Source organism: Cryptococcus neoformans, chromosome 11 (genome assembly GCF_000149385.1).
Source record: "Cryptococcus neoformans var. neoformans B-3501A chromosome 11, whole genome shotgun sequence".
Classification (NCBI taxonomy): domain Eukaryota; kingdom Fungi; phylum Basidiomycota; class Tremellomycetes; order Tremellales; family Cryptococcaceae; genus Cryptococcus; species Cryptococcus deneoformans.
In genome coordinates, this window is record NC_009187.1 from 754,470 (window position 1) to 770,889 (window position 16,420).

A 16,420-nucleotide genomic window follows, 5' to 3' on the forward strand; every position below is an offset into this window, starting at 1 on the left:
CACACCAGGAGGACGCTTTCGTGTTCTGTGAGGATGAAGACAACACCCAGGTCATATGCGCATGGACAGCCAAGAGTTAATTAACGGACCTTCCAGCGGGACAACCACACGGGTCCATTTCATCGGCGCAGCTCTTCGGGCCAAAATTAGGTTGCTTATCAGGTGACTCTGTCTTATCAGCTGACCCGCCATGGACGCATTTGGACTGGAGTGAGCTCCTCCCAGCGCTTGCACCAATCAGCACCAGCAATTGAAGATCTGATATGTATCCCAATCAACACGACGGCACCCCCGCTAACCATAATCTCACTCGGCTACCATTCGCATCAGCTCATTCCATCCTCAACTGCCCTCTTTTCTCTCTGAGTAACCTTCCGACGCGATGCTTTCCGACCAAGGGAAACTTCAGCCCTTCAAGTGTGCAGTATGTTTGAGGCGCTTCACCAGGATGGTATGTCCTCATTGTGCCCACCAATCAACCTCTCTTTATTATGTCACTCACACGCCGTTGAAGGAAAACCTGAAGCGCCATTCAAAGCTACACGACGATACAAGCGAACGACCAACTTTTCCCTGCGGCCGGTGTACTGCTACATTTTCTCGAGCAGACCTTAGAAGACGACATCTCGCAAGTAAACATGGAGAGGAGAAGAGTACGAGTCGTAGTCCGAAAGAACTACCATCTGTCTCAAGCGGTGTAAACGAGAGTCATGAAAGGCGAGAGAGCGTTTCTGTTACGAACTTCTCACCCATCATCACTGCTCAGCCCATTTCTATAACATCTCCTCGGCCACTACCTTCTGCTCTTGAAGCAGCACTCACATTTGACTTTGGCGTCAATGAGTTCTCATCAGATGCCACATGGAACTCCACACAGGAGGTCGATAATTCTCCTTCTCGACATACCTCGCAGTCCCAGACGTCGGCCTCTTCGATTCCCAATTACCATGCCCATTCTTCCATTGGGAGTATCAGCATGACTTCTGTTGATCTTCACGCACGATTATCTCAGTCTCCTTTGTCTGCCATTCCCCCTTCTGTTGAAGAAGCCATTCAAAATCCTGCATTCATCTTCGCATCACTTGAATCCTTCTTCTCACATGCTGCCCATATATTCCCTTTCATCCATCGAGCTACATTTGACGCCCGATCATGCCACCCAAGCCTATTATTTGGGATGATGTGTATTGGGCTACATATGAAAGGAGAAGACAGTGGAGACGTTGACCAACAGAGGGCAATTTATTGCTATAAGGCGGGTCTGAGGGCTTTGGATGGAGTGATGGAGATTACACAAGAAAAGTCCACGGACACGCTAACGACCATTCAAGCACATCTGCTTTTAGAGATGTACGCCATAATGGCACTGTGTGGGAGCCATACTATGCAGGGGCTACGATTACACTCGCAATGCGTTGAGGTAAGCCTCTCTTGTGCACAATGCTCCATTCCTCCTAACCTCCGTTTAGCTCTCTCGGAAAGCAGGTCTGATGGAATCATATCCTACCAAACCGTCCGTCACCCAAGACCTTGACTCTCTCTGGCGCCAATTCGTCCGTGCGGAATCCCATAAACGTACTCTGTACTCCCTTTACGGATTCGATTCCGCTTGGTACCATTTCCTCTCTCGACCACGCTGCCTTTCCCATCTCGAAATTAAACATGAGCTTCCATGCGGCAACGACCTCTGGAACGCTTGTACACCTACTGAATGGGCTCACCGCTCCCTCATTGCATCTTCCCTTTGTTCTCGCGATGACAGCTCGTCAACAAGGATGCGATTCCTTGATATGGTTCGTGCTGCCTTTGTCAACCAGGTGGAAGACCCTCTACCTCTCCCACTTGACTCCACAGGGGCGTCACTCATGACTCACTTTGTCCTGGCTTCTGTCAGGGAAATGACAGGATGGACGACCATGACAGGCCGCTCCTGTTTTGAGCGCTTTGAAGCACTTCTCGCGTCAATGGTAAGGCTGGAGCCGCTAGTGACCGTACAAAATGCCAAGTTGGAGACGCCTGCGAGTGCAGCCGCGGAAGCGACTTGGAGGATGAGCATGATTGAGTTATTGTTATGGTCTCAAAGCCATACAGGGGGATTGGTTGAAGATTCCATTGATGCAGCTCTAGCGGCCATGTACGTTCTTTGCTAGAAGATCTATGTTGTCTTTGCTGATCTATCGTGTCTAGAACGACATTGGGGGCCAATAACCCTATCGAACTCACTGCACAGATCATCCAATCAGTCGAACAACACATCACCTGGTTCCTCCTCTACCTCCAACGCACATCCTCTCCCACCTCTCCCTCACTTCAGTCGGAATCGCCGCTACTTACATTTTACCTCTTCAAGGCGACAATCATCGCTTGGCAGATCGTAAAAAGTGGAGGATCGAGTCCGTTGGAAGTCGTGGGAGTAGAGGATGAAGAAGGGCTATTGAATTGGATGAAGAAGATGTTTAGGATGCGCAAGAAGTGGGGGGTAGGACGTTCTGCAATGAGATGTCTAGGTGATCTGCATGTGCAGAATGTGTTGTAATGTTTAAATAAATTTTTTTACGTGTCCTAGTATGCAGTCCCCAGTTGTATTTGTACCAGCTTCTTCAATAGATTTTAAAACACTCGATTGGTACAACCCCCCTCCAGCTACCCTTTAAATAATAAGTATTGTGACGTCGTCGCAAGACAATGATCAGCGGTCGTCGAGTATCCTAGGTCTTCAGTGCACTAATGGTGCTGCAAACCGCAACGAAGAGAGTTCAAGAGACAAACATGCATAGAACACAAAGACAGGAATTATTCCTATTCCACAACCTTTTCATAGTGACAAACTAAAGATACAAATACATTGCCCAATCATTCATATCTTTACACAGGCAAAAGGACCTTAACACCCATGTACTCCCTGGTCTGCATGAGTTTGCCATTGACGATGACCTGATCAGCGCCAACCCTGTTACGCTCCGTGTCCGTGGGGTCGGTGGCCTCTGCAATCTGAATTTCTCGCCATTGTCGGTTGGTGGGCACCTGTCATAATCATATCAGCTTCTGCCGTACCTCAAAACTAGCAGGAACAAGAACACTGACAGGCACACCGAGGTCCATCACCCTCTTAAACTCCTTGTACACACCCTGCTCTTCGATGCAACCCTCCCGCTTGATTAGGGGTGACTCAGCGGCAGGAGTCATTCGAAGATCACCAACACTACTGTTGAACAGGACGAGAGAAAGTCGTTCGGTCTGGAGTTGGTCCTAGAGAACACCACTCAGCGAAGGAAAGATGTCACGATAAGAGGCAAGACCTACGGCAGGAGGTCTGTAGACCCTGTGTCTGGTAGCCTTGAAGTGTCCACCAGAGACAATTTCCAATGTTTCACCAATATTGATAACCAAGGACCCAGGGTTGTAAGGCACATAATACCACTGTTCATCTTTACCCCAAATTTGGAGACAAGAGACGGGTACAGAGAAGAGCAAAGTGGTGAGACCAAAGTCAGTATGGCCGTGCATACGAAGACCCTTAGAAGCTTCGTCAGTGGATTTTTCGACTGGTCGGAAGAGAGCATGGCGGAAGTAGCCTTCGCCGGTGGGAGAGCCGTGGGATTGGACATTGTTCCAGAGGTAGTCATCGTCGAGCTCGAGGACTCGGGAGAAGAGAGTGAGAAGCCGACGGTTAACCGAGCCGGTGAGATACTAACCACGGCACATTAGTAAGATGAGCAATACAGGGCGCGAAGGTACTAGACATACCTCAGCGAAAGCCCTGATTTCGTCCATGAAGGGGTGGAGACACTTGGGCACGCGGTTGATGTCGTCCCACTCAGCGGTGTACCAGTTAAATTGTTCGATACCGTCCTTGGTGCCCTTGTGACGCTAAATCAAAGTTATTCAGTTCTGTTCAATATAACATAGGCAAGATAAAACAAATGATATATGCTCACCTTGAAACCGTAGGGGTGTTTGTAGCCAGCCCAACGACCAGTGTCAGGGTGGAAGAGGAGAGCTTCCTTGTCTTCTTCTGCAATGTTGTCATAGAGATATTGAGCAAGTGCAAACTGTCGGTGAAGCTACAGTGCAGGCAGTAAGCTTTGAACCAGTGGTAAGCGCACCAAACTAAATCTCACTTGTTCGAGTGATACACCGTAGTCCTCAAGGAACAGGAACCCATCCTCCCGAATCGCCCCCTTCACTTGTTGCACGAGGTTATCGACGACTTCGGGGTCATCAGAGTCCATCAAGGACAATTTGATACTGCTAAGTTTGGCGAAGTTGTGGGTCTCCTTAGTGACAGGGGGTGGAATCCAAGGTCGGACGTAGGGCTTGCCAGGAAGGTTGGCGGCAGGAGGGTTGAAAGCAGGTGTCGCGGTCATGTTTGATGATTTGAAGTTTGTGCTGGGTAGTTGTAGATGTGATGTAAGTGACTGAAGCTGTGACAATAGAGAAGATTGCTCCAACTGATCGACTTATATACCAGTTGATACTTTGGAGGACTTGTCATCGCTGGAAAGTTGACATGTTGTTGTATGCTCAGTTTCCGTCACGAGCTGTGGCTATCTGAGAGGAGCTCGTTGACAATTGACAGTTATCCCACACTGCGCATCATACTACCCGCCTGATCCCGCAATGATTGAGCATCGAACTTTTGCTAGAAGCCGACAGGCATGGAGAGCAGCGAGGAGCACTTTGCAGAGGAGTGAAATGCGGGGCTGTGGGGCACCCTGATCACATGCGGGGTCATGGTTTACGGGTGAGCACGTTGAGGCTATCTGCCTTGCTCTTCGGCGGACAAGAGGGGCCTGAGAGAGGAGCTCATCACCAACATCACATGGTACGACAAATGAAAATGACTGATACGCGATTTAAGACAAGCTTAATTTTTATTATTGACCGATGTGATGAATGAGGGTTGTGGAATTGCCGTTAATTGCCGAATAGCCGAACGAGCACCCACGATGAAGATTGAGGAGCTCATCTCACTCCTCCGTCTATATCTTTTACCCGGATCATCTCCTGCACCTATACCAAGTAGAGAAGGGTGCGGCTGATATGATCTATACTTACTCCGCCGCTAGGCTTCAGACAATACCAGCCCGGGTTACCCCATGAACCCGAATCAGGCAGTACCCCGGTCATCAGATGTTCCGTCCCAGTGAAGTTATGCCGTCGATATGTCGATTTGAGTGACGGAGGAGCACTCCTCTCAATCTGACAAGGTCCATACTATATAACCGGCCAGACTACCTTAGTTCTCACTGAAGTCACCACTTGGATTTTTAAAACCTAAACCTCAACGCATACGCGTAGCCACATATTTTCCCAGCCCCTATTGACTCAGTAACACTACAAGCCATCATACAGCCAGAATGTCTCGAGAACTCATCAGCTCTGCCGAATTCCCTCCCAAGCCTCACAACTGTTAGTATTCTTAACGCCATCATCTGTATTCATACATCGCTGACCGTGATCAAAAGGCCCGGCGGTTAAGGTCCCCGGTCTTGTCTTTTGCGCCGGCCAAACCGCGACAGGCGAGATCAAGCAGGCCACTGTAAGTCCTTTTCATTCCTTTGTAGGGATCTATGGAACACGGATATCTGATTCATTGTAAAAATTCATATAGCACACCGTCTTGTCCAACCTCCAGAAAGTCCTTGAGCTCGCGGGTTCATCACTCGACAAGGTCGTCAAGTACAACGTCTACCTCAAGGACATGAAGGACTTTGCGGCCATGAATGAGGTTTACATTGCTGTAAGCCGCCACCTGTCCCACATTGCATCATTATTAGGCTGATTGGCCCTTTTTTTCTAGTTCCTTCCTCCCAATCCTCCTTCCAGAACCTGTATCCAGGCTGGCGACCTCCCTGGAGAGGGTACTATCATTGAGATTGAGTGCATTGCCCAGGCATAAGCGAGAGATAGAAGCAATTGTAACTTAGGAGGAAAGAAGCAGGGGTTGGGATTGTAGCATTCATTCCATCGTACTTGAAGGTACATGCAACTAGCATTTGATCATCCAAGCGCGCTCTAAAGATGCTATTCTTTAAAGATGCCCCTACGTTGCCCGCTCTTTTCGTTGAAAGATAACCTGCCAATAGATGATTATTTGGGGGGCGAGATGAGCTTTTGAACTTGTTTTACAGATTTTGATGAAGGCGTTCTATGCGCATAAGTCCTCCCATCTCAAAACCGTATAAATCTGTGATAATGGGCCGGATTGAGGTAGGAACACAGAGCAAAATTAAAGTCAAGGACAATAACTCGTCCAAACTGAGATATATTATTATTGCGTGACTCGAGATTGAAAGAGGTTTTTTTTTTCTGATCATATACCCTAAAAATGAAAATCGACCAAGTCCTTCGAGAAGACATCCGTACAACTCAGTTTGCATAATATCCGACCGACAACTTATAGAATAAAAGTACCTTATTTCCCACGTGCTACATGACGATTTCCCGTAAACTCAACCTCGAGAACATTGCCTTTTTAACAAACCGGCCAAGGACTGAACCGTATGTATCGTACCTAAAACAACAAAGGATCACCTCATCCTACCTTCTCCTTATAGCTAAAGATTCTACTTCTTAGTAACCCTCATACCTCCATCCCATATCGACCTGCTCTTGAGTGACACCCCTCTTCATAACTCTTGCCACTTCTTCGGGGGTACCGTCGAGCAGTCTGTTTTCACGTCGGACATAGAAGCGGTAAGCAGTGATAGTGATGAGGAAAAGAACTGCCGCGCCAATAACTATGACAGGACCAAGAGGGTCAGCAAAAGGCGTATCAAGCGTCAACAGGGGTGGAGGGACGTACAGGTTCCAAAGGCAGCGTAATACTTTGGTCCAGAAAACCAAAGGTAACTCGCCCAGATATTAGAGGTACCGCCGATAGCGTTCATCAACGCAATAGCCGCTGCCCTCTTGGCGACAGGTCTAGGCATATGGTGGTTGATAGTCTTGTAAAGTAGCAGTTGAGGACCGACAGAGGTACATGGCATGAAGATCATGGCAGTGTATCGACCGCCAATAGAGAGGGTGGCCATGGGGATGATGTAAGTGACGATGGCGAGGCAAATGTTGATCACGATAAGGGGGTACATGATGTTGTAACGCTGTGGTTCTGATGTGAGAAGATGTACATGGGCGAATGAGGGGGGATAGGAAAGACGTACGTCACTGATCCATGTCATACCCATGTAGTAGCCTCCTGCAAAGACATATGGCGGCGCACTGAGGAGAAGGGTGATGATAGAACTGTATCCAAGGGTTTGAACTGTCCAAGGATATTTGTCAGTGTTGTTATTTCTCTTCTGTCTAGCGCAAGACATACCGATAGTAGGGAAGAAGTTGGCAATAGAACCTTGAGTCTGGGACATCATGTTGAAGAAGATGAGCGCATAAAGCTAGGCAACCAAGTCAGTCCATAATCCCATAACTCATTAAGAAGGTGACATACCTTGGGGTCGTGGAAGCCTTCTTTAAACCCAGCCCAAGCTCCAACCTTCTCATTACCTTCCGCTGCACCTGCTTCAATTTCCAATCGCCAGACAGCTACCTCCCTCTCCAAAGGTTTGAGGAGACGAGCGTTGTAAGGGTATTCAGGAAGCACAAAGGCACAAAGAAGAGCGGCACCGACTGTGGCTGCACCCTCACTACTCAATACTGGTCAGCCAATGATAATGAAGGATGAGAAAGAATGTTACGTACATGATGAAAAGCCAACGCCAACCGGCGATACCATGCACACCATCAAGCTTCAAGCACCCCGCAGCGATAAGACCCCCAAAGGCGTTACCGACTTGCTGTCCGATATAGAGACCTCCGATACGTTTACCAAGTTCGTTCTTGGTGTACCAAGCGGATAGGAGATAGATAGCACCCGGGAAGAAAACGGCTTCGACGAAACCGAGCATGATACGGACAGCGAGGAGGGCACCGTAAGATTTGACGGCGGCTGTGCAGGCGCTGAGGACACCCCAGATGGCACAAGCAATGCAAATATCTGAAACTCAGTGTCAGCTACCAATCTTGAATTATGAGGTTAAATAATTCCACGACTCACAAAGACCAGGACGGGAGATACGGCTGATAAGGACGTTTGATACGATCTGATAAGGGAGGTATCCCACAAATAGAATAGACACTGCTGTCGCAAACTGCTGAGTAGTCATGTTGAGGTCGGTCATGATACCTTGAAGCTTGGCAGATGCCAAGTTCTGACGATCAACGTCTGTCAAGGAGTAATCAGTCATGATACATGGCGCATTTACCTATCAAAACTTACAGTTCAAGATGTACAAGAGACCCATGATAGGCCTGAGGCACGTCAGTTCATACCATAATAATTCAATCGAAGAAACATACATCATAACCATATCCGCCTTGCGTACGATCCTCTTTTCGATGGCTTTCAACTCGTCCGCTGACAGGTTGCGAATGTTCTCAGGGATAGGCTTGGTGTATTTTGCATCGACCCCCCGAAGCTCGACGACAACATCCTCTTTGGGTTCGTCAAAGCTAGACTTGGGCGAAGGCGGCATAGGTGGCCGGGTGGTTGTAGGGGATGTCATCTTTGACGGTTGATTGGGTGGGCTTTGGGCATGATCCAAGAAGGGGATATTATATGAGTTTGCGGTGGAGATGGTTGAGGGGCGAGTGAGTGAATGAGTGAGTGAGTAGATGCAAGAGAGTGAGCAACATAGCAATACGGGCCGTTATCTGTTTGTTGTATGCATTATCAGTTGACCTTTGGTGAGCTGGAGGAGCTGGCGGTGGGCGGATTGCTGTTGGTTTTGTTGACAAGGAAATTGAAATAAAGTCAGATCCAGGCACGGAGGAGTGGAGGAGGAGCAGGACTGAGGCGCTCCTCTCGGAACATCACGTGACTCAACTCCTCCACTCCTCGTGCTCCTCTCGGTAGTTATACAGAATGGATTCCATTCGGCGGCATCATGAACAAGTACGTGCAAGACGGCAGTACTCACAGAATGACATGCTATATAGCCATTGAACATATCATGTACTACTTCCATACCCACCTTCCGAACTCGTAACTTGTCCACATACATTACACAAAGCAAAACTCATAACGAACAATGACCGTCGCCAACGTCGCTACCGCCCACACCACCACCGTCCAGAACCCCCGGCTCCGCCTCCTCAACGCCCTCAGGTCAAAAACTCCAGCCCTGATGACCTTTATTGCCATCCCAAGTGTTCGACATGCCCAAATTATTGCTTTAACTGGCTTAGATGTGAGTACTTGTTCATCCCATACTCCAAGCGATGTTCTCCGTGCAGCGATATTTACTTGTGAAATGTAGGGAGTGATCATTGACTGTGAACACGGACACATCGGAGACGATCAGATGCACAATTCGGTCTCTGCCATCTCTGCTCTTGGTGTCAGCCCTATCATCCGTGTCCGCGGGCCTCAACCCGATATCCTCAAGCGAGCGCTTGACACTGGTGCCCAGTACGCTAAATATTTCCACACACAGTGATTAGTACTGACCTATCGTTTTCTGGCGGGTAGCGGTCTCATGGTTCCCATGATCAACACCGCCAAGGAAGCTGCAGCTGTCGTCACCTACTCGAAATTCCCTCCTTACGGTCTTCGTGGCCAAGGGTCCGCATTCCCGGCTATTGGTCACGGTCTCACTACACCAGAGTACATGAAGACTGCCAACGAAACAATCTTGACGATCGTTCAGATTGAGACTAAGCAAGGGGTGGAGAATGTGGAGGAGATTGCTGCAGTTCCCGGTATTGGTAAGTCCCCGTTAAATTCCCGCCAAAACCTCAAAAAGACATCAAGCTGATACAACACTTCAGATTACCTCTTCATCGGCCCCAACGATCTCGCACAATCACTCCTCGGCTACACTCCAGCCAGAGGAGATGAACCCGTCTTTGTTGAGGCTATCGACAAGATCGTAGCAGCGGCGCGCAAGCACGGCAAGTGGGTTGGCCGATTGGTGAATGACGGGCCGCTAGCGGTAGAAGCTCTCAAGACTTTTGACAGCGTGGCGATCACTGGCGATACCAAGGCCATCACAAATTGGTATACTGCGCAGATTGATTGTGTGAGGAATTAGACTTTTGTTGTAGCATTCTTTGACATTACTTTTTTCATCGGCGCATGTATGATTGATACTCAATGGCTGCAGCAAATGTCCTATAATTCAGTGTTATGGGAGAGTTTCGCTTTTTTGTTCGCTAGACAAACAAGCAAACAAATAAGAAGGAGGAAAATGCGGTTATTTTGCCCATAATCCATAAATCTGAGAAGGCAAAAGGCTCTTTTAAGAAATGCGGCAGAAAAAGCGGAGACCAACACTACGAGTACTGGAGTATCTTTATTTATATTTTTCATGTTTTTCAACTTGGCTTACTACATACACGAATGTCCAATGCGGAAGATTACAACATAGGGACGGTAACATGTCATCATCAACTAGGAGTACTCTAATCACACATCCGGACTATGGATTACGACCCCTGGATACATTCTGCAAGTGCGGTCAAGTGACTCCCTCCGTCTTGACTTTCGTCGTCCTGTGTGTCAAAAGTGGATCAGCATTTGAGCACGTACTATAAATGAATGGATAGTCACCTGGTTCAGACTCCAAACCATAGCGCCTCCCACCTTGCCCGACGTCACCCAGTTTTGGCAAGTTGTCTTCATGTCAGAGTCAGACAACCAAGTCCAGAAGACATCATTGGTCTCATCAACCCAGGCGTTCGATACATCGGCAGTAATCTCTGTACTTCCATCGGTTGGCCGAGCTTCCCACTGCGCCCTCATCTTGGTCGCCCATTCTGTTCCTTCTGTACCCAGCGAAGAATCCAAATCTGGATTAAATCTGACCCATCCCGACTTGTAATTATCAACGCCGCTGTCTTCATAGTAGTCGGTGCCTGGAAGAGAACAGCCGATTGGGTTTGAAGAATCACAGGTTTCGGTAAGGGTGAAGTACTTGGCGTTCATAGGAAAACCGACGTTACATTTCTCCATGGTGATACCTTGCTGCTCATAGTAATCCATGACGGTGGTGACAACGCGGTTACCAGCCTGTTGTTCGGTGACAGTACTGTAGCGATTGACATAGTCGTAAGTCATGACGTTCCACATGTCAACAAGACTGTCAAGTTTCGAGAACGTGTCACTATTGAACGCGGCGGCATCGGTAGTATCAACTCGGGAGCCAAGTGCGACTGAAATAAGTTTGTCATCACCAAGTGCAGCACGCAGCTGGGTAATAAAAGTGATGAGGTTGGCGTCATCAGAGGCGGAGGGGAATTCTAATTTTCAGTATCAGTGAATTGTCCATCTATCAAGTGCTGGTCATACCCCAGTCAATATCAATGCCGTCCAGGTTGAAGTAGTCGGCAAATCCCTTCACATTGGCCACAAACGTTGCAATAGTTGAGTCTCCGCCTCGTACTGCAGTAGCCATAACACTATCGAGACCCCAACCACCAAGAGCTCCACAAACTTTAAGACCCGATTGCATGCCCTTGAGCGTTGCGGCTGTTGAAGAGTCAAAGTTGCCGTTGGAAGATTCCATGAACTTCCAAGTCGTTTGTTCGGTAGCCCAGTCGGTCATATCGGCAAAGGCTATGACGATCAAACGGGTTAGAATGTTGACTAATCTGATGGAAATGAGCTTACAAAGAATTACATGAGTAACAGCCGTCAATTGACCAGCGTTGACCCCTCCCATATTTGCGTAGCTGAGTTCTGATTAGTACTTTTCGACTGCCTTAAATGGCAGTACCCACTTATCCCAATAAGTCACAAATCTGTTCGATCCACTAGTGCCGTCCGAAGTGGAGGTACCACTTGCCGATGCTGCAGAGTTCGTGTGCGAGGCACTGCCTCCACCACCAGATTCGGTAGCTGTAGCCCCCGACGACGAAGTTACAGCTTCTTCTGAAGCTGAAGTGGCTGCGTTTCCGCTGATGCTGATACCTCCAGCTGAAGTCGCTGAGGTTACCCCTCCAGCTGAAGTCGCTGAGGTTACCCCTCCAGCAGCACTAGCCGAAGTGGCTACCGCGGCTGCCGAAGTTACAGCAGCGGCAGAAGTGACCGCAACAGCCACTACTCCAGACTGTCCATAACTACTTTTGTCAATATTATCGTCACGAAAGATTAATAAAACTTACCCCGATGGAAATTGGCAAGGGTTCCCACTGGCACCAGTGACACAAGCGGTATCGCCAGGACAAGTAACGGTCTGGTATGCGTCATGCCATTGAGTGTCACTATCACAAGTGTAATCGGTACCAGATTGTGGAGCAGGTGCTGAACGAACAGCAAGAGCCGTGAGAATCGCAAAGAGAGCGGTATTGCTGACGAAATGCATCGTGAAGCGCGCCTTGCTTGATTTGTACTCGATAAAGCCAATTAAACAATCGATTGTCACAGAAGATTGATATCAGTAAAGAACGTGTTCAACGAAGTCCAGCTTCGTTATTAGTATTCATAAGTTACTGAAGCTGGTTAGTCAACTTCTTTCGTCAGTACGCCTTGCCCTTGCATCCTATAATAGAAACTCACCGAGATAAATAATTGTTGCCTGTGCTTAGTGGGTAAAGGCAACGTAATTCAGTCCCTGCATCTTATAAGGTGGTCGCATTGTCCTCACATTAATGAACAAAGGTTCCGTCAACACGCGCAAGAAGGGGAAAATGAACAAAAGAGCCTGTCATCCTTTGAGTTCTAGCCGCATCCAAAATCTTCAGAAAAAATCGGCAGGCGTCAGGATGATGTGGAGAGGTCCTTTATTATTATGCTTCCTTGGTGTCAAGGTGACGCTGCTTAAAGGAGCATTAAGCGTGAGGGCAAGGGGTTTAATATGGATGCCTAAGATTAGTGTGTCAAGAGTAACATCTTTTGTGCGATATAGTGCCGTGATTAACATGACATTCCAGATCTGAAGGTGTACACTTCTCTGTAATCAGTAATTTTGGGCAAATGCAGATGACCATGCCATAGCCCGGTTGATACACATATAAAACATACGGATTATCGCCTCCCTTTCTTTTTGATACCTCGCTAAATGTCTACTCATCATCGTCTTTTTCTCCTCTGAGCTCTTCTTCGCCCATATGCACAGTCATTTCTACGTCTGAAGGCTGGTATCGCTCGAGGGGTTTCAGGGGTTCCCAAGCGGTACGAATGGGGCCCGCTTTCTCGCGTAACTCGTTCGTACCCAGGGCCAAAGCCTTTGATGCCTAGTCAGCAATTGTTGGCATGAAGACATAGTCAAGACACACCTTTTCAGCCATCTCGCGCTGAGGGTAGGTGATTCTCAAGCTGCCATCGACAAACTCAACACCACCGCCTGTTGACTCATACCATTCCTGGACAACTCTCCTAGCTTCTTCGTCGCCGAAACGGTCACCAGAGACGAGGATGGTGCGCGATCGGTTGTCGAGCCGCATGGGTCGAGGGGGACCACCACGACCGCGTCCGCGTCCACCTCGGCCACGGGAATATGGCGAGTAACGGGCAGAAGCGTTGACACCCAAGGTGTTGGCCTGGAGATTGATTAACCTAATTTTAAAAAAGAACAATGAAAGGTGACTCACCTTCTCCTTCAAAGAAGCCAGTTGAGCGTTTAGCCTCGCCAATTCCTCTTCATCCTGTCCACCCATTTCCATCCCGTGAGCCGCGAGTTCCCTATCCAACCGGCTCTTAGCATCATCAACATCCATGGACTCAGGCTTAGGCGGCGGATTGTTGATGATATCAAGCTCCTTCGTTATTTCTCGCAGTCTCTTCAAAATCTGGACTTTCTCTTCTTTCGTGCCTGTGGACGCACGCTTCAACAGCACTTTTTGCTCAGCAATAAGGGGCTCCTTTTTTGATTGCTTTTCTCGATGCTCTAACTCGGCCAAGGTAGCCTGCAACCGAGTCTCAGGCCCACTCAACTTAGGCTTGATCCCCTGGTTTGGACCCTCTCCAGCCTCCATCTTCTGCAAGTTTTCTAACAATTGCTTGCTTCGTTCCAAAGCCTTCTGTCCTGCCGCACCCTGTCCAGGCCTAGGCTTATGCCAGAGGACCTTGACACGCCTATTCCCGAACACAGCCTCATCTGATTTCCATGCCTTATAGGCCTCGAGGTTTGACGCGAAGCTGACCAAAGCCCGGTTTCCTCGACCTTCAAGCGCAACACTCGTTATCGTCCCAAATTGTTGGAAGTAATTGCGAATAGCTACAACAGACATATTGGCGTCGGGGATGTCGGTAATGAGAAGCGTTGTCTTGCTGTGGTCGCTCGGAGGCCGGGAGGACCCTTCGAAGCTTTCGCCTTCGTTGGAGGGAGGCGGTCGGTTGCCAAAGGAACGGTTTCGGCCATTTGGACCATCTCGAAACTCTGGAACTTGCATGGCCATTGGACGCATAGGCTGCATGCCTTGATATTGTACGGGTACACCCGGCATGCCGGGCATGAAGGGTGGAAGGAATCCTTGGAACATCATCTCGGGTGTGGGTATGAGCATATCCGCAGAATGTTCATATTGACAGTTCGCGCCCCGCATACAATATCCTCGCTCTGGTAACTGTGGTTAGCTTGTGGCGATTCTCCAACATAGAGGCTACGTACCGTGATAATCACGGCATTTTCGTCTACCAGATACTCCAACGGGCATTTCCTGCATGATAACATCTTTCTGTTGACCATTCTGCATTGTTGAAGGTCCGGCAGATGGTCGAGGTGCTACTTCTGCGGCAGGTCCTATAGGAATAGGATGTGATGCTGCTGCTGGAACAGGAAGTGTTTGTGTCAAATCGTAATTCTTGGAGTGAAGTGTTTGGAACAGTGTCTCGACGAATGGTCCAGAAGCTGCGTAGCCCGTCAGCATACATCTTTGAAAATCCGAACAGACACTTGAAACCCACAGCTCTCGAGAAAGTCCACCAGTTCTCGTGATATGAACTACAATAAGAAGATAGTCAGCACTAAGGACTATGACGCCACCTTCGAACCACTGACGGTTTTCCACTCATCTTCTGTCATGGAAGCATCGTGCTTCATCAAAGCCACAATATAATCTGAGAGTACTGTAGGATCGGCATCACATCTGTAAAAAGATAATCCGTCAGCTATCGCTCTGATGATAATAATTGAAATAACACTTACAGAGGCTCGATGGTTCTGCTGAGCCACGCCCTAAATGCTGGAGTGTCCAACTCGTCGTTGAAAGGCATTTTCTTGATATCCTCTGTTTTCGTTGGATATAGGAGGATTATTTCGCTATTTGCAATGAAGATATATAGAATGAATGAAGAAATATGCTACGAAGACTTCACAGACCTATCTGATGCTCAAGTGTATCCAAGAACGGCGGACGCTAAAACCAGGCTTAAGTAGGGGTCAACTTAAATTGCCCTATTGTCCAAGTTCCAACCGATAGACGGACAGATGGTGGAAAAAGCTTAAATGAATTACAATCACAACAAGAAGGTATGTACAACATAGCAGCTGTAGCCAGTTACGCATGATGATCACATGTACATGTTTTACTATGGCAAGAGTCTGTCTGTTGACTTCCCCCATGGCAGGGCGAAAAGTAGGGAAAAGTACTGATGCCAATAATAATGATGACTCGCTGGCGGACGATGATGTCTTTTTTTCCCCTAGTCTTAGAGAAGCGTGCTGATGGTGCTCCTAAGCATGAGAAGATCTTTATGCATAGGTGAGGATATACCCAAAAAGAAAGGAAGACCATTCCCTTGAAGAAAGGAAGGAATCGAGTTATACTACTCCCAGCATGGCAGGTGGTGAGCGGCTGGCTTTTAGGGGCACAGTTCCTACTCCGTATTACTGTCTAAAGTCCCAATGTAACACTGACGCGATACAATTACATAGAAGGCTGTTATGTCGACAGATAATACATATCCTGCCTCTTCAAGTCCAGCCTCCGATATATCAAGAGCTGGCAGCTATGGTGACAGTATCACTCCCGAGGCATTGACGACATATATTACTTCAGAGATATCGAGAGTTGTGAGAAGCGTCGATTGGAGCAGTGATCCAGAAAGTGGAGCATCGGCTATAAAGGGCTTGATAGAAATCGCTGGGCTTGTCAAAGCGCGACTCCAAACTGGAGACAGTAGTCCAAATAGCAAAGGCAGTGGTGGCGGGGAGAGTGAAAACGCTACAGGCGAAGAAGCTACAGAGCTAAGCAGGTGCAAAGAGGTCCGTCATACGTTCTAAAAGTCAAGGCTGACTATTCGTAGTCACCTACATCAGAAACATCTATAGCCGCTTCAAGCTCTAGCAGCGCACAAGACAGGTCAAGACCCCCATGGGAAAGCGCAACCACAGCTTCGACTACCGGAAAACTGCCACCATCACCTGCGCCGCCTGAGTCTCTACTTCCATCTCCTACAAGACTCCCTCTTGCTTCTCCA

General features: G+C 48.3%; 7 protein-coding genes across 7 annotated transcripts; 3 read left to right on the plus strand and 4 right to left on the minus strand.

Annotated features, from left to right (window-relative positions):
- Positions 1-382: 382 nt before the first annotated feature.
- Positions 383-2,536, plus strand: CNBK2610 (hypothetical protein; the record flags this gene model as incomplete). The annotated part of the gene is made up of 4 exons (XM_767797.1): positions 383-451; positions 515-1,420; positions 1,470-2,134; positions 2,188-2,536. The coding sequence occupies 4 exons, from the start codon at positions 383-385 to the stop codon at positions 2,534-2,536; spliced, it is 1,989 nt and encodes a 662-aa protein (XP_772890.1).
- A 329-nt stretch (positions 2,537-2,865) lies between these two features.
- CNBK2620 (hypothetical protein) lies at positions 2,866-4,367 on the minus strand (the record flags this gene model as incomplete). The annotated part of the gene is made up of 6 exons (XM_767798.1): positions 2,866-3,024; positions 3,085-3,249; positions 3,304-3,690; positions 3,748-3,870; positions 3,939-4,064; positions 4,122-4,367. The coding sequence occupies 6 exons, from the start codon at positions 4,365-4,367 to the stop codon at positions 2,866-2,868; spliced, it is 1,206 nt and encodes a 401-aa protein (XP_772891.1).
- A 993-nt stretch (positions 4,368-5,360) lies between these two features.
- Positions 5,361-5,902, plus strand: CNBK2630 (hypothetical protein; the record flags this gene model as incomplete). Its single annotated transcript, XM_767799.1, has 4 exons — positions 5,361-5,412; positions 5,469-5,542; positions 5,615-5,743; positions 5,804-5,902. The coding sequence occupies 4 exons, from the start codon at positions 5,361-5,363 to the stop codon at positions 5,900-5,902; spliced, it is 354 nt and encodes a 117-aa protein (XP_772892.1).
- A 674-nt stretch (positions 5,903-6,576) lies between these two features.
- CNBK2640 (hypothetical protein) lies at positions 6,577-8,534 on the minus strand (the record flags this gene model as incomplete). Its single annotated transcript, XM_767800.1, has 9 exons — positions 6,577-6,743; positions 6,809-7,106; positions 7,167-7,267; positions 7,325-7,397; positions 7,451-7,646; positions 7,702-7,996; positions 8,057-8,224; positions 8,279-8,310; positions 8,359-8,534. The coding sequence occupies 9 exons, from the start codon at positions 8,532-8,534 to the stop codon at positions 6,577-6,579; spliced, it is 1,506 nt and encodes a 501-aa protein (XP_772893.1).
- Positions 8,535-9,089: 555 nt separating this feature from the next.
- Positions 9,090-10,091, plus strand: CNBK2650 (hypothetical protein; the record flags this gene model as incomplete). The annotated part of the gene is made up of 4 exons (XM_767801.1): positions 9,090-9,248; positions 9,318-9,469; positions 9,530-9,765; positions 9,829-10,091. 4 exons carry the CDS (start codon positions 9,090-9,092, stop codon positions 10,089-10,091), a joined length of 810 nt encoding a protein of 269 aa, XP_772894.1.
- Positions 10,092-10,485: 394 nt separating this feature from the next.
- Positions 10,486-12,362, minus strand: CNBK2660 (hypothetical protein; the record flags this gene model as incomplete). Its single annotated transcript, XM_767802.1, has 5 exons — positions 10,486-10,551; positions 10,610-11,298; positions 11,348-11,730; positions 11,779-12,120; positions 12,163-12,362. The coding sequence occupies 5 exons, from the start codon at positions 12,360-12,362 to the stop codon at positions 10,486-10,488; spliced, it is 1,680 nt and encodes a 559-aa protein (XP_772895.1).
- A 700-nt stretch (positions 12,363-13,062) lies between these two features.
- On the minus strand, positions 13,063-15,214 carry CNBK2670 (hypothetical protein; the record flags this gene model as incomplete). Its single annotated transcript, XM_767803.1, has 7 exons — positions 13,063-13,224; positions 13,276-13,539; positions 13,591-14,558; positions 14,610-14,849; positions 14,906-14,942; positions 15,000-15,087; positions 15,147-15,214. 7 exons carry the CDS (start codon positions 15,212-15,214, stop codon positions 13,063-13,065), a joined length of 1,827 nt encoding a protein of 608 aa, XP_772896.1.
- Between the last annotated feature and the right edge of the window lie 1,206 nt (positions 15,215-16,420).